Source organism: Kogia breviceps, chromosome 18 (assembly GCF_026419965.1).
Source record: "Kogia breviceps isolate mKogBre1 chromosome 18, mKogBre1 haplotype 1, whole genome shotgun sequence".
Classification (NCBI taxonomy): domain Eukaryota; kingdom Metazoa; phylum Chordata; class Mammalia; order Artiodactyla; family Physeteridae; genus Kogia; species Kogia breviceps.
In genome coordinates this window covers 4594076-4612016 of record NC_081327.1, presented here as the reverse complement: position 1 = coordinate 4612016, position 17941 = coordinate 4594076, and the positions used below count along the sequence as shown (strand labels likewise).

Here is a 17941-nt window from a genome sequence, read left to right as displayed (position 1 = left end):
TTCATCATCTATCTAGTGACACTCAAAATCATGTGTATTTTCCTGGACTTCCCTGAGGTGAAAATGATTATAGGAACAGTTCTGTCATTATTACCAGTTTAAAGAGTTGGGAGGAAGATTAACATGAAGATTTTCCTGTCGGTGCCCTTCCGACCTGCAGCTTTATCAAGTTGAACGTTCCATCGCTGACTTGCACTAAGCCGTCTCGGAGTCGACCTAGTTACGGAAACACGTTTTTCGCAGAATCCCAGTTCAGGGAGTTCAAGCTGGTCAATCACTGATGCCTCTCCATCTCTACAGGCAGAGGGTTAAAAGCAGGAGAACTGGCAGGTTTCCACAGGAGGGACGTCCACGGAAAAGAGTGAGAATTGGGAAGTGAGGAGAGAAAACCCATGGTGTCCTCCGCAAGGCTGTGGGCGGTGGCCCGTGAGCACGGGGAGCCCCCGCTGGTCACCTGTCCTGTCGTCAAGGAAGGCCGCCCTCGTGGTGAGCAGCTACGGGATGCCTGCTGTGTGCCTGGTGCTCTGTTCCCCTTGCAGAACAGCTGAACCCACAGAAGGTGTCCTTAGGGACTGGTGGTAGAGCGGGCACTTGTGTCCGGTGGGGCACTGACCCCAAGGCTGGGCACCCTTCTTCTGGGGGGAACAGCCACAGGCTGGCCTCTGCCGGCCAGGTGGGCTAGGAGTCCCCAGCCTGCTCTCCTGCGGATGTGGTGGGCTGAGCGCTGGAAGGAATGGGTCTCCAGGTTCCCGCGCCAGTGACCACAGGCTTTGGCTGCACACACCCGCGCCAGGTCCCAGGGCCCCATCAGCACACACTCATGAGGCCCTCAGCTCTGCGGATTCGACCTCTGTTCCACCTGCTTCATTATCCAGAACACTCGCTATTTGACTGCATGTCTTTTGAATGAATGCGATCTACAGTTGAGAAACACTGTGATGACATTTTAATCACTGGGAACATGAATTAAAAGAATGATATTTACATACCAATTAACACTAAACAGACTGTTGCCTCATAATTGAGAAGAAAATATATATTATACTATAGGTGTATTCTGAATACTTACTGTAAATAAATAAATGCAAAAGAACAGATGACATACGATAAAGAAGATGTGGCACATATATACAATGGACTATTACTCAGCCATAAAAAGAAACGAAACAGTTATCTGTAGTGAGGTGGATGGACCTAGAGTCTGTCATACAGAGTGAAGTAAGTCAGAAAGAGAAGAACAAATACCGTATGCTAACACATATATATGGAATCTAAAAAAAAAAAAAAAGTTCTCATGAACCTAGGGGCAGGACAGGAATAAAGCCACAGATGTGGAGAATGGACTTGAGGATATGGGGAGGGGGAAGGGTAAGCTAGGATGAAGTGAGAGCAGCACTGACATACATACACTACCAAATGTAAAATAGATAGCTAGTGGGAAGCGGCTGCATAGCACAGGGAGATCAGCTCGGTGCTTTGTGACCACCTAGAGGGGTGGGACAGGGAGGATGGGAGGGAGATGCAAGAGGGAGGAGATATAGGGACATATGTATATGTATAGCTGATTCACTATGTTATACAGCAGAAACTAACAACACTGTAAAGCAGTTATATTCCAATAAAGATGTTAAAGAAAAAAAAAGATGACATAAATTGTAATGCTAAGTAAGCCAAAACAAGCTTATCCAATCTAACTGGCTGTTTAGAATTGTAAAACAAATATAGAGAAATGAAGAATTTGTTAAAACAATTTTTAAGAAAACAATATAGTTTTCTAAGTATCTGCCGTAAAACTACGTACCCGTAAGGAAAAGGCATTTTATAACTTTAACAAGTAGTATGTGTCAGTTGTTTTGCATAAGATACGCTGAAAGACCATCATCTGTAAATTCCACTTATAAATCAATACATAAAGTATTAATTTTCTCCAGTTCTCTAACAGCCAGTAAGTAGAGCAATCCCTACCTATGCAGTACCCTTAATTATCTAGCTTAATGGTTACCAAAATATATGGAATAAACAGCACATTCTATATTCATTAACTGGGATCAGATACAATGTTGAGAACGAAGTACAAACGAAAAGCAAACAGGATATAATGCAGACAAAGGTGTATCATGAAAACCATGACAGAATACTAACACACCTTCTTCTAAAAAAGTAACTTTGAGTATTTACTACAAAACAAGCAATATTCTAAGCCATCTAACAGCACTAAATTGTTTTAAAAGGCTTGAGGTAAATTAACACGATTTTTCAAATCAGGGTAGGAGATGCACAGGTTTATGTACATTAACCCAACCAACACACAAAGTGGTACAAGAACCAGGACCTACAGACTGAGAAAACTTCAATGTGACCGGCCATCAGCCAAAACTTATTCTTAAACAGGACAGATTACAAAATAAAACAACGAATACCAGGAGTTTAGACAGAAAACGTCAAGGGAGATGCGAGAAGAAGTGAGCTGTGTAACTAAGCTATTCAGCCATCCCTCCTGGAAGTGGTTTCTGAGTCATCACGGCTGCACAGCTGTCTGGATAAAGTTGTTCAATGGATAAAGAGGGATCATTTCTATAATGTGAGTAACGTGGAACGCGGAGGCATGGGTGAAAAAGTGCTCTGGAAATGGGGGTGATCAACAGAACAAATTAAATATGCAAACAAATAACTGTTTGCATTCACATGGAGGTTCCATTTGAGGAGTGATCAGGAATGAAAGAGGGCACGAGCAGAGCACAGGGTGTATGCACATGTGGGAGCACAGCTTGTGACTGCATACCTGTGTGAAAATAAGTGTACGATGGCAACTAAAAACTAATTTTAAAAGAAAACAAGAATTGGTTTAGGAATTAACATGATACCATCCCATTTTTAACTATGGAAATTATACTATGGATATGATGCAGAAATGAAAAAGATCTAAAAAGGGAGAGCGGGCTTCCCTGGTGGCGCAGTGGTTGAGAATCCGCCTGCTGATGCAGGGGACACGGGTTCGTGCCCCGGTCTGGGAAGATCCCACATGCCGCGGAGCGGCTGGGCCCGTGAGCCATGGCCGCTGAGCCTGCGCGTCCGGAGCCTGTGCTCCGCAACGGGAGAGGCCACAACAGTGAGGTCCGCATACCACACACAAAAAAATAAAAATAAAAATAAAATAAATAAATAAAAAGGGAGAGAGTGTGATGTTGTAGGGAGAAAGCAGGATTACAAATGTGCTCTATAATGTGTCATACTGACTATACCACAAGTACCACAAGTTCCACTGTCATGTTTATATCCAAGAAAAACATACAGGATTTTTGCACAGTGGTTAAGAATACGCCTGCCAATGCAGAGGACACGGGTTCCATCGCTGGTCTGGGAAGATCCCACATGCCACGGAGCCACAACTACTGAGCCCGCACGCCTAGAGCCCATGCTCCACAACGAGAAGCCACCTCAATGAGAAGCCCACGCACTGCAATGAACACTAACCCCCGCTTGCCGCAACTGGAGAAAGCCTGTGTACAGCAGCAAAGACCCAATGAAGCAAAAAACAAAAGAAAAACATAATATTCCAGGAGATTGTGCAAGAATGTTCTTGGCAGAAACCAGAAGGAAAAACCAAAAAAGGGCGATCGATCATAGGCGATGGGTGAGTTTCTTCTGTACCCAGAGATACAAAAAAATCAAATCAATAGTAAAGAAGAGAAAGAGACCATGATTTTGAAATTGAGTCCCCCTAAATCTGAGTTATTCTGTCGAGTTTGATTAACTTGTCTGTCCAACATTTTCCCATTCTTATCCAATACCTGTTCCCCTCAAGACTGATGAATGTCAGTCAGGAATGATATCAAAGGGAACCTGGGGGGCCTTCCAGGTTACAAAAACCTTTCTGTGTCCCCTGTTTCCTGTTTATAGAAGAAGGCTTTAGTTTCTTAGACCTTCCTTGAGATCCAAAGAGCAGATTCAAGCAGTTACCAATTAGGGGAAGGAGGGAATGCAGAAGCAAGCCAAACATGTATCTTTTCCACGACTGGTAGCTGAAACTGACACCTTGATTTATAACCCCAAACTGGCTTCAACAAGTTGCCCCAAGAAGCCTTAAAAATTGATGACACCCAGAGGGTCAATTGAGAACTGGAATTCTTAATACATCACATTTGGCTCTAGGTAAATAATAAAACGTCACAACTATTGCTTTTACTCTCTTCCTGAAAGAAGTTAAAGAATCACAAGACCGTGATTTAGAAACTTGTTTTGCAGGAACGTACAGAATAATCACAAAGGAAGTCACAATGTGGTGCCAAAGAGTGCACAGCTGAGATCTTATAGGAAAGCTGGGATCACAGACACTCCCCTCCCCTCCCTCTTTTTGCCTTTAAAATCTTATACACAGGTATAAGAGTATGCTGAAAACTGTCCTTCCACGCAGTGTTTCTTCAGAGCTTTCACCATCCTCAATGGTGAAAGAATGGAAGCTTTTCCTCAACGATCAGGAAAAAGACAAGCATACTTGCTATTTCTAAAAACATATACTTGGAAGTCCTACCAAGAACACATAGGCATAAAATGAGATAATAGATATCCCAATAGCAACAGGAAGCAAAATCATCTCTCTACACAGGTAACATGATCTAATAGGTAGAAAACCCTGAAGATTCTGAAATTAAAAAAAAAAAAAAAACCTTCTAGAAATAATGAAAGAGTTCAAAAACCTTATAAGATTTAAAATCATCATGCAAAACTCAACTGGGTTTCTACAAATTAGAAATGATCAAAACAGAAATTGAGAAAACAATTCCATTTATAAGAGAATCAAAAAATATTTAGACATGACATTATAAAAGAAGGGAAAGATTTGTACACTGCAAACTATAGACTGCTGAAAATTTTACAGAAGACAAAAATAAATGGAAACATATCCCATGTTCATGGATTGAAAGTCAATATTGTCAACATGTCAATACTATCCAAAGTGATTAACAGATTCAAATCATTCATTCCCTAGTGAAATCCCAATAGGGTTTTCCTGAGAAAACAGATAAATCCATTCTGTGATTCCTGTGGAATGTCAAGAGACAATGAATAGTAAAAACAAGTTTGAAAAGAACAGTCTCACACTTCCTTGTTTCGAAACTTATTCCAAACCTACACTAATTGAAACAGTGTAGTACTGTCATAAAGGCAGACAGAGACTTCAGGAAAAAACTCTTCTGTGATAGCAGCCAAGATGGCGAAGTAGAAGGATCCTAAGCTCACCCCTTCTCACGAGCACACCAAAATCACAACTAACTGCAGTACAACCATTGATGAAAGACTGGAACCTACCAGGAAAGGTCTTTAACAAGTAAAGACATAAAGAAGGAACCACAATGAGATGGGTAGGAAGGGCAGACTCATGATATACTCAAACCCCATATCCCCTGGGTAGGTGACCCAAAAACTAGAGAATAGTTATATTACAGAGGTTCTCACACAGGAGTGAGAGGTGTGAGCCCCATATCACGCCCCCTAGCCCAGAGGTCCAGAACTGGGATGAGGAGCCCCCAGAACATTTACCTCTGAAGGCCAGTGGGGCTTGATTGCAGGAGCTCAGAGTAATGGGGAAAATAAAGATTTCACTCTTGACACACACAAGAAATCTCACATACACAGTGATGCAAAAGCAATAATCTGACAGAAGCCTGGGCAAGAACTGCCCCTGCCTGCTGATCTTGGAGGATCTCCTGGGAAGATGGGGGGAGGCGTTGGCTCACCCTGGGGACATAGACAATGATGGCAGTAACATCGGGGAGCATTCATCTGCACGAGCTCTCCTGGAGGCTGACTTCTTGGCACCAAGACCTCGCCCCACCCAAGAACCTATAGGTCTGGCGCTGGGGCGCCTCAGGCAAAACAACAAACTGGCAGGGGATACAGCCCCACCAATTAGCCAATGGGCTGCCTAAAGGCTTCCTGAGCCCATTGCCACCTCTCTACATGCCCTTAGACATACCCCGGCCTGCCAAAGGGCCAAGACCCAGGTCCAACCAACAGTAGGCAAGGAACAGCCTCTAGACCAGCCTCACCCACCAGGGTGCAGACACCAGAAGCAAGAAAACTACAGTCCCACAGCCTGCAAACTGAATCCACAAATACAGGCCAGACACTACCCCAGGGCCAGCTGGCCTCTGACCTTGGGTGATGAGAGGGACGCATAGGACACCTCCTACAGAGGGCCACTTTTCCAACGTTGAGAAATGTAACTAACCTACCACATACATAAAAATATAAATAGCAATTTAGACAAAATGAGGTACCCGAGGAATATGTTTCAGGTGGAGGAATAAGACAAAAACCCCAGAAGAAGAACTAAGTGATGTGGAGATAGGAAATCTGGCCGAAAAAATGTTCAGAGTAATGATCAAAAAGAACTCGGGAGGAGAATGGATGCACAGCCTGAGAAATGAGAAGTATTTGACAAAGACTTTGAAAATATAAACAACAACCAAACAGAATTGGAGAATACAGTAACTGAAATGAAAAATACACTACAAAGAATCAATAACAGGCTAAATGAGGCAGAAGAATGGATCAGTGAGCTGGAAGACAGAGTAGTGGAAATCACCACTGCTGAAGAGAAAAAAAGAATAAAAGGAGGACCATTTGAAGAGACGTCTGAGACAACAACAAGTGCACTAATATTTGTATTATACAGGTCCCAGAAGGAGAAGAGAGGAAGGGCCTTAGAAAACATTTGCAGAGATAATAGCTGAAAACCGCCCTAACCTGCGAAAGGAAACAGTCACCCAAGTTCAGGAAGTGCTGAGAGTCCCATATCCATATCAAGACTCATAGAAAGCACAAACCAAAAATCTACCATAGATACAAATTCAAAATACACATGAAAATATGCTCAACATCATGTGCTTTCCCACTTTTTACAGCTCCTTGGAGCACCTCTTTATTTCCTAGGTGGAATGCTGCCCAATGTATCAATCATTCAATAAAACCAATTAGATCTTTAAATTTATTTAAATTTGATTCAATTTTTGCACATGAATGGAAGTCAGTCTGAAATGCACTGCTATGGGATTTGCATTATAGCTATCTGAATATTTTGGAATAGAGTGTAGAGAGTACAAATTATGAGTATGTAACCCCCAGATTGTATGTTGTTTCATTCCATATTGGAAAGAAATTGTTATAGATTCTTTCAAACCTGAGAGCCTAATGGTGCATTCTTACCTGCTGTTATAAAGCACCGAGATGAGATAAAACTGTTGATGGGATACACGTGATTCATCCAAGGTTATGACAAAAGTGATTATATGTTATTAATTAAAACAGGAGACCCATGATACATTCAGAATGTAATTCTATGAATACAACAGTAGCAAATGATAATGCCAGCAGTTAAATGTGAATCATACACAAACACATATTATTCTGGTTCTGATTAAATTTAAGGCTCAAAATAATTGCTCTTCAATTTCCAAAAATAAGACCAACTTTTCCTTAATCATACATACAACAGTTATTGCCATCCAGTGGAGAAAGTGACCAACTTTTCCTGTGCATTGCTCCTACCACATAATCAGTCCCTGATAACCTGTCACTCTCCTCCCATGAAAAGCCCAATGCCTTAATGTCTTGCCTGCTCTTGTGCAGGTCAGTTGGTAGAGCATTCTGTCCTGTAACCCACTGTGAACAGAAGGGCACCCTGAACGTAATGAACATGATGATTCATGTCCTAGTTTTACATTATTCTCTGCCCCTCCCTGACACTAATTCACACGCCATTGAATTTGATCATTCAGAGTCCATGTTTTTCCAGGGAACATGGATGTGAATGAACCACACCTAATGAAGTTGGCCCCCTCATCTTACTGATTCCTTCCCAGAGACCATCATGAAAGGCCTGTAATGAATGCATGAAATCAACATATTAGCAAGGCCAAGCTCTTAGGGCTCACCACACAACAGGCCAATAAACTGAGAGACGAGTTGTTGGGGCAAGCAATAGTGGCTTTATTCAGAAAGCCAGCAGACCCAGAAGATGGTGGACTACTGTCCCAAAGAATCGTCTTCCCTGAGTTAGAATTCGGGCTTCTTTCATACTAAGAGGAGGGAGTAAAGTCCTGGTTCCAATCAGATTCCTGAGGGGATGTTTTAATTTCTTCTTTCTTGAAGCCATTCACAGGGGAGCCTGGACAGAAGGTTTCCCATGAGGTAAACAAAGGTATTTTAGTTTAATGCATATTACACGGGAATCAGGTTTCCCAAAGATAGCCCATTATGTATAATTTAAGCTTATAGGCAACATCCCTTTAGTGATTCACTTGTAGCAAAAGCAATAGAGTACAAATGTTAAAGGAAAAGGAAAAGGTCCAATATAGAGACAGACTTGTTCTTCCCTGCTACTTCAAACTTTAGGTTGAGAAGCATAAATAGTAAGTAGCCTTTTCAAGAAAACTCAAATAATTAAATTTTAATATACTGAAGATAATCGGTTATTTTTACATGTCCTTTTTCCTCTCATATACACACGTCAGAAGTTTTAACATGTTTTGACTTGTAATGATTCTGCAGTATGTGATATCTCAGGTTAACCTCAGAGAACTAAAGATTTATTTATTCCTAGTATGCCTTCTCTGATGGTCTGTTGTAAGAATTGCTCAAAAAATTCACCAAATTCATTATATTTGTAAGGACTGTCCCAAATATTAGTTCTTTGATAAACCCCAAGGATGTACTGTTTCATGAAGTTTTTCCATGTATACTTTGTAACCTGTAAGAATTCTGTCATTACACTAAAGGTGTGGATACTTGATGTAAAAATTTACATTCATTCCATCGGAAAGCTTGCTCGCCAGCATAAATCCTCTGTATCTCAGTTTTGATCTTCAAGTACAGTCCTCAGGACATATACTTCTTTGTGTGGTTTCTCTCAAAAATGTGTGCTCTAAAGCTTAGTGCACTGTGAGGCCTGGAGAAAGCCTCTATTCATACATTTCCATAGCTTCTCTTCAATATGGACTTTCTGCAATTGCCAAGTACTTGAACTCAAGGTAAAGGTTTTGCCTCAACCAGTGCATCTGGGAGGTATGGCACCAGTATGTTCCCATCTTGTGACTTCTGGGTAAGATCCTTGCCACATACATTTCTGTGGGTTTTACTCAGGATATTCTGATATCTAGTGATGAATGAGCAATAGTTTAACTTTTGACATATTCGTTGCATTTTAAAACATGAAGTATTTGGTGATCACTGAGTTTAAGGCACAATCTAAAAGCATTCAAAATTTAGTACATTTGTAATGTTCTGAAGAGTGCGGATTACCTCAATATTGGTGAGATGTGAGCTGTGAGAATAGGTTTTTCACATTCATGGCATTGGTGAGGAATCTTCCTAGACTGAATTCATTTTCTAAAGGCCTGACACTATACTAAATACATTTATCTGGCTTCTATCCAGACTTTTCTCGTGAAGCCTAAGATGTGAAAGCCTCCTAAAGCACTGCCACCTTTGTTGTATTTTTTAAAAAGATTTATTAATTATTTATTTATTTTTGGCATGTTGGGTCTTAGCTGCGGCATGTAGGATCCTTGTTGAGGCATGCAGGATCTTTCATTGTAGTGCGCAGGCTTCTCTCTAGTTGTGGCGTGCGGGTTTTCTCTTCTCTAGTTGTGGCGCATAGGCTTCAGGGTGCATGAGCTCTGTAGTTGTGGCGCATGGGTTCCAGAGCGTGTGGGCTCTGCAGTTTGCGGCACGCGGGCTCTAGTTGAGACACGCAAGTTCAGTAGTTGTGGTGCGCAGGCTTAGTAGCCCCACGGCATGTGGGAGCTTAGTTCTCCGACCAGGGATCGAACCCATGTCCCCTGCATTGTATGGCAGATTCTTTACCACTGGACCACCAAGAAAGTCCCCTTCATTATATTTTTAAGTGCTCTAAACAGTATGGATCCTCTGATGGTAAGTTTGGCTTGAAAGCACACTGAAGACTTTGCCACACTCACTATATATGTAAGGTTTCTCTCTAGTATGAATTCTCTGATGGTGAGGCTCAATGCACAAAAGCTTTGCCACACTGTTATTTGTATGATTTCTCCATAGTATGAATTCTCTGAACAATGGTTAGGTGTGAATTTTGAAGTGTGAATTTTGAAGACCTTCCCACATAATATCACACTTACAGTTTCTCTCAGGTATGGGTTTTCTGATGGTTAGTGAGGGTTGAGACCTGAGTAAAGGCTTTCCCACACTCAAAACATTTGAAAGGTTTCTCTATATGTACTCTCTGATGACTTGTAAGGTGTGAATTTCGACTGAAGAACTTGCCACACTCATTACATTTGAAAGGTTTCTCTCCAGTATGAACTCTCCAATGAAGTCGAAGATGTGATTTTTGACTAAACACCTTTCCACACTCATCACATTTGTAAGGTTTCTCACCAGTATGAATTCTCTGATGACTTAAAAGGACTGCCTTCTCACGAAAGGCCTTGCCACACTCACTGCATTTGTAAGGTTTCTCTCCAGTATGAAATCTCTTATGACTTGTGAAATGTGAATGCTGACTAAAGAGCTTCCCACACTCATTACATTTATAAGGTTTCTCTCCAGTATGAATCCTCCGATGCCCAGCAAGGTGTGCATTTTGGCTAAAGACTTTGCCACACATATCACATTTATATAATTTCTTTCCTGTATGAATTTTCTGATGTCTACCGAGGTTTGAGCTTTCAGTAAAGGTTTTACCACACTCATTACACTGGTAACTTCTCTTTCCAGCATGAATATTCCGATGACGTACAAGGTATGAATTTTGACCAAAGATTTTACCACATACGTCACATTTATGTAAGTTTGCTCCTGGGTGGATTATCTGATGTCTGGCAAGGGTGGAGCCATTGTTAAAGGTTTTGCCACACTCATTACATTTGTAACATTTCTCTCCGGAATGAATTTTCCTATGATGTGCAAGCTGTGAACTTCGACCAAAGAATTTGTCACATATGTCACATTTATGTAATTTCTCTCCTGTGTGGATGGTCTGATGTTTAATGAGGTGTGAGGCCTTAAGAAAGGCTTTCCCACACTCATTACATTTGCAAGGTCTTTCCCTGTGTGCTTTAAGGTTTTGTGTCATCACTGAAGGATGCACAAAATCATTACCATATATATTAGAAACATTGGTTTGGACACTAGGAGTAATTCTTTGAAGTGGTGAAAATGAGAAACTATTGTTGATAGACCTCTCAACTACATCACATTCAGAAATTATCCCATCAGCCTGAAATATCTGCAGTTTATCCTCAAAGTTTAATCCAAGCCTATTTCCATAGGGCTTGATTCCTGCACCCCCTCTACCATGTTGATCTCTTCCATCAGTGAGATTTTTGTTGCAGATTAAAGGCATTCCTCTGTAATTTCTTTCATCATCTCTCCACTGACACTCAAAGTCATACATATTTTCCTGAATTTCCCACAGGTGAAAATGTTTGATTTTACAGCTTTCAGGTCTTCCCAACATCAGTGTTTGGAATACTTCTCCTTTATCACTGTTCACTTTGGGTTGTAATTGCTTGATCACATGTATAGGGGAGATATCTACAAGATATAAAGAACCATAGGTATCCCATTCACAATAATTCAAAGATATATGTCTCATGTTGAATATATGATATTACAAATGTAATACTTATACGAAAGATAGGTATGAAATGCCCCAACCATGACCTTAAATTTTTGGAAACACTAAAGGAATAGAATTCTTTACTTAAGGAAGCGTGATAACATAAATCCAAATATACTTTAAGGTAGCCTAAGTTAAAAAAAACACCATATGACAAAAACACACTGGACAAACTTATGTCGGCTCTTAAAGAAAGAGTATTTTTCTACTATCACCTCTAAGAACATACCAACCAACACTAAACATACTGCTGTCTCATAATTGAGGAGAAAAATATACTATCGATGTATTCCGTTAAAAAAACACCGTATGACAAAAACACACTGGACAAACTTATGTCGGCTCTCAAAGAAAGAGTATTTTTCTACTATCACCTCTAAGAACATACCAACCAACACCAAACATACTGCTGTCTCATAATTGAGGAGAAAAATATGCTATCGATGTATTCCGCATACTTACTGTACATAAATAATTTTTTTTTTTTTTTTTTTTTTTTTTTTGCGGTGCGCGGGCGTCTCACCGCTGTGGCCTCTCCCATTGCAGAACGCAGGCTCTGGACACACAGGCTCAGTGGCCATGGCTCACGGGCCCAGCCGCTCTGCGGCATGTGGGATCCTCCCAGACTGGGGCACGAACCCATGTCCCCTGCATCGGCAGGCAGACTCTCAACCACTGCGCCACCAGGGAAGCCCCATAAATAATTTTTAAAAATAGACAATGTATTGTACTGGGAAATAATCCAAAATAGAACTTATCCAATTAATAATATAACTGGCTGTTTGGAACTGTAAAACAAATATAACAGAGAAAATGAAGAATTTGATAGAACAATTTTAAAGAAACAATATAGTTTTCTAAATCTTTGCTATAGAACTATGTACCCAAAAAGAAAAGGCATTTTACATCAACAAGTAGTACGTGTCAGTTGTATTGCATAATACATGCTAAAAGACCGTCATCTGTAAATGGTATTTATAAATTAAGACATAAAATATTCTCCAGTTATCTAATGGCCAGTAACAGAGCAATCCTTACCTATGCAGTATCCTTAATTATCTGGTTTAATGGCTCCAAAATACTAGAAACAAAAAGTGAGCAAGCACTTTGTATATTTATTAACTAGGGTCAGACACAATGTTGTTGAAAAAAGTGCAAATGAAAACCACATAAGATATAATGCAGATAAAGTCATATCATAAAGAACATGAATTTTATTAGCAGAAATCAGAAGGAAAAACCAGGAAAAAGCCATATAAAGATGAATGAGTTTCTTCTGTACGTACACGCAGATATAAAGAAACTGAATCAACCCTCCAGTAGAGTAGGGGACCATAATTTTCAAAAGTTAAGTTGCCTTAAATCTGAGTTCTCCTGCTAAGTCTGATTAACCTCTCTATCGAAAATTTTATTCTGTCTCTTCTTCCACACATGTTCATCTCAAGATTGAGGAGTACCAAAGAAAAGGGGGGATTGAAACTGAACAGGAATCTGCAGGGCCTTCCTGGTTACAAAAGCCTTAGAGTCTCCCATTTCCTGTTTGTAAAAAAAAAAAAGGCTTTAGTCTCCTAGACCATTCCTGAGTTCAAAAAGTCAGATTCAAGCAGTTACTAATTAGGGGATTGAGAGAATACAGAAACAAAGGAAAAGCAAGTCCAACTTAATCACTTCCATGATTGGTAACTTAAATTGGTACCTTGATTTATGAACCCCAACTGTGGTTTCAACCAGTTACCCCAAGAGGACTTAAAAAATGATGACACCAGGGCTTCCCTGGTGGCGCAGTGGTTGAGAATCCGCCTGCCGATGCAGGAGACACGGGTTCGTGCCCTGGTCCGGGAAGATCCCACATGCCGCGGAGCAACTAAGCCCGTGAGCCATGGCCGCTGAGCCTGCGCGTCCGGAGCCTGTGCTCCGCAACGGGAGAGACCACAGCAGTGAGAGGCCCGCATACCGCGCAAAAAAAAAAAAAAAAAAAAAAAAAAAAAAAAAAAATGATGACACCAGAGGGTCAACTGAGAATTGAAATTCTTTTTTTTGTTGTTTGTTTGTTTTGAGAATTGAAATTCTTAACCCGTCACATTTGGCTCTAAGTAAATAATACAATGCCTGAACTATTGCTTTTCCTGTCTCCTAGAAGGAAGTTAAGGGATTACAAGACTCTGGTTTAGGAACTGTTTTGCAGGAACATACAGAATAATCAGAAAGGAAGCCACAACTTGGTTCTCAAAAGTCTGCATCTGAGATCTTATAGGAAAGCTGGGATTACAGACACTCCCCTCCCCTCTCTCCCTTACCCTTTAAAAATCTTGCACCCTGGCCAGCCAGGAAGATGGATTTGAGGCAAGGCCAGGTCTCCCAAGTTTCTGGTTGGCACCTCCTCAACTAATACACATTTCTCTGCTTCTAACTCCAATGAGGAACAGGCATATGAATTTGGATTCAACATCATGTGTGATGTATGTTCTTTATTAGGAAAAGGTAGAAGACTATGATGAAAAATATCCTGCAATAGAGCAGTTACACAGAGCTATCATCATACTCAATGGTGAAAGAATGAAAGCTTTTCCTTTAAGATCAGGAACAAAACATGGATACCTGCTATCAATATTTCTAAAAGCATATTACTGGAAGTCCCAGGAAGAACACAGAGGCAGAAAATTGGGTAACAGATATCCCAATAGCAAAAGGGAGTGAAATCATCTCTGTATACAACTGACATGATCTAATATGTAGAAAACCGTGAATATTCCGCAGAAAAAAACCTAAAATTTTTAGAGCTCTAAAAAATGACACGATATAAAATCAACATGTAAAATTCAGTTGGGTTCATAAACATAAAAATGAACAACCAAAAAAGAAAATGAGAAAAATATTCGTTACAAGAGAATTAAAAAAAAAAAGTTAGACGCAACATTATACAAGAAGGTAAAGATATGTATATTGCAAGCTAAAGACTGCTGAAAATTTTAGAAAAGACAAAAATAAATGCAAAGACATCACAAATTCATGGATTGGAAGTCTATATTGTCATGAGGTCAATACTACCCAAAGTGATCATTATATTCGAATCATTCCCTAGTGAAATTCCAGTAGTGTTTTCCTGAAGAAACAGATAAATCCATCCTGTGATTCATATGGAGTCTCAGGAGAAAACAAATAGCAAAAACGATCTTGAAAAGAATAAACTTGTTGTATACACTTCTTTATTTCAAAACTTATTCCACAGATACACTAATCAAAACAGCATGGTACTGGCATACAGACAGACTCCTGGAATAGAAAAGACTTCCAAAAACAAACTCTTGTGGGATAGTGGCTAAGATGGCAGAGAAGGACCCTAAAGTTCCCCTCCTTTCACAAGCACACCAAAATCACAACTGACTGAAGAGCAACCACTGAACTAGAACCTACCAGAAAAGATCTTCAACAGCTAATGAAGGAACCACAACTAGATAGAAGGGGCAGATTGGCCATATAATCAAATCACATGCCCCCTGGGTGGGCAGCCCACAAACTGGAGAATAATTATATTACAGAGGTTCTCCCACAGGAGTGAGAGTTCTGAGCTCCACGTGAGGCAGCTCAGCCCAGGGGTCCAGCACCAGGAAGCAGAGTCCTCAGAGCATTTGGCTTAGAAGGCCAGCGGGAATTGACTGCAGCTCCACAGGATTGGGGGAAATGGAAACTTCACTCTTAAAGGGCACACAAAAGAATCTCACATGCACCGGGACAAAGGGCCAAAGCAGTAATATCATAGGAGCATGGACCAGAGCTACCTGCTGGTCTTAGAGGATCTCCAGGGGAGGCAGGAGGCAACTGTAGCATGGTCAGGAGACATAGATACGGGTGGTGGACATAGGGAGCATTCATCTGCATGAGCTCTTCTGGAGGCTGACATCTTGGCACCAAGACCTGGCCCCATCCAAAACCCTGCAGGCTCCGGTGTTGTGACACCCCCCCCCCCAGACCAAACAACACACTGGGCAGGGGTACAATCCCACCCATTAGCAGACAGGCTGTCTAAAGACTTCCCGAGCCCTCAGCTACTTCCCAGGGCCCTAGACACCAGAAGGCCCTACCCACCAGAGGCAAAGACCCAGCACCACCCACCAGTGAGCGGGCACCTGCCCCTCCCACAAGGAAGTCTGCACAAGCCTCTAGACCAGCTTCATTCACTAGGGGTCAGACACCAGAAGCAAGAAAACTATAGTCTCTGCAGCCTATACACCAAGTCTGCAAACGCAGGCCACATACTACCTGGGGAACAGACAGCCCCTGGTCCATAAGTGACAAAAGGGGAGTGCACTGCCTGAATGCATAGGACGTCTCCTACAGAGGGCCACTTCTCCAAGGTTGAGAAATGTAACTAACCTACCACATACATAAAATACAAATGGCAATTTAGACAAAATGAGGTGACAGAGGAATATGTTTCAGATAAAGGAACAAAATAGAAGCCCAGAGGAAGAACCAAGTGTCGTGGAGACAGGCAAACTCTTCAAGGAGTTCAGAGTAATAATCATAAAGATTATCAAAGAATTTGGTAGGAGAATGGATGCACAATGTGAGAAGTGAGAAGTTTTTAACAAAGACTTAGAAATTCTAAATAACAATGAAACAGAATTGAAGAATACAGTAACTGAAATGAAGAATACAATGAATTAATAATAGACGAAATGGGGGCTTCCCTGGTGGTGCAGTGGTTGAGAATCCGCCTGCCGATGCAGGGGACACGGGTTCGTGTCCTGGTCCGGGAGGATCCCACATGCCGCGGAGCGGCTGGGCCCGTGAGCCATGGCCGCTGAGCCTGCGCGTCCAGAGCCTGTGCTCTGCAACGGGAGAGGCCACAACAGTGAGAGGCCCACGTACCACCAAAAAAAAAAAAAAAAAAATAGACGAAATGAGGCAGAATAATGGATCAGTGAGCTGGAAAACAGAGTAGGGGAAATCAATGCCACCAAAGGGAAAAGAAGAAAAGAATAAAAAGAAATGACATCAGTTTAAGAGACCTCTGGGACAAGAGCAAGTATGCTAATATTCACAATACAGGGTTCACAGAAGGAGAAGAGAGAAAGGGCTTGAGAAAATATTTGAAGAGATAATAGATGAAAACTTCTCTAACCTGGGAAAGGAAACACCAAGACACATTCTGATTAAAACAACAAAAGTTAAAGAGAGAAAATTACAAGCAACAAGGGAAAGCAATAAAAAACATACAAGAGAACTCCCATAAGGCTATCACATGATTTTTCATCAGAAACTCTGCAAGCCAGAAGGCACTGGCACAATATACTTAAAGTGATGAAAGAGAAAAACCTGCAGCCAAGAGTAGTCAACCCAGCAAAGTTCTCCTTCAGATTGACGGAGAAATCAAAAGATTTATAGACAAGAAAAAGCTAAAATAATTCAACACCACCAAACCAAATTTACAACCAATGCTACAGGAACTTCTCTAGTGGGAAAAGACCACAAGACTTTCTTGACTACAAACAAGAAAATCACAAAATGGAAAGGCTCACTGGTAAAGGCAAACATACAATAAAAGCAGAAAATCATCCACACACAAAGCTAGTAGGTAGGTTAAAAAACAAAAGTAGTAAAACCACCTGTATCCACAATGAGCAGTTAAGGGATATACAAAACAACTGGATGTAAAATATAATATCAAAAACAGTAATCATGCGGAGAGGAGAGTACAAGTGCAGGGTATCTAAAATGCATTTGAGATTATCAACTTAAAACAAGGACATAAACATATATACTAGTATACAAAAACCTCATGGTAACTGAGAAACAAAAATCTTGAATACATATACATACAAAAAAGAAAAAGAAATCCAACCATAACACTAATGATACTCATTAAACCACAACAGAACAAGAAAGGGGGCCAAAAAGACGTACAAAAACAAATCCAAAACAATTAACGAAATGGCAATAGAAACATAGATATCAATAATTATCTTAAATGTAAATGAACTAAATGCTGCAACCAAAAGATACAGACTGGATGAATGAATACAAACATAGGACCTGTACCTATGCTGCCTGCAAGAGACTCACTTCAGATGCAGAGACATATACAGACTGAAAGTGAAGGGATGGTAAAAAGTATTCCATGCAAATGGAAATAAAAAGGAAGCTTGAGAAGCAACACTTATATCAGACAAAATAGACTTGGAAAAGAAAAAAGACTGTTAAAAGACACAAAGATGGCCACAGGAAAATGATCAGAGGGTCAATCCAAAAAGAAGATATAACAATTCCAAATATATATCC

At 40.8% G+C, this 17941-nt stretch overlaps 2 protein-coding genes across 3 annotated transcripts in view; both read right to left on the bottom strand.

The window, feature by feature from the left end:
* The window catches only part of LOC131744519 (zinc finger protein 677-like), a 126661-nt gene that overhangs the window by 83029 nt on the left and 25691 nt on the right, over nt 1–17941 (bottom strand). The gene's annotated exons all lie outside the window — the stretch shown is intronic.
* LOC131744556 (zinc finger protein 665-like) overlaps nt 8480–17941 on the bottom strand; it is a 35154-nt gene continuing 25692 nt past the window's right edge. The window contains exon 3 of the mRNA XM_059044149.2: nt 8480–11574. Coding sequence (XP_058900132.1) covers nt 10166–11574 — 1409 coding nt within the window. The 3' untranslated portion in view covers nt 8480–10165. The remainder of the gene's footprint in view (nt 11575–17941) is intronic.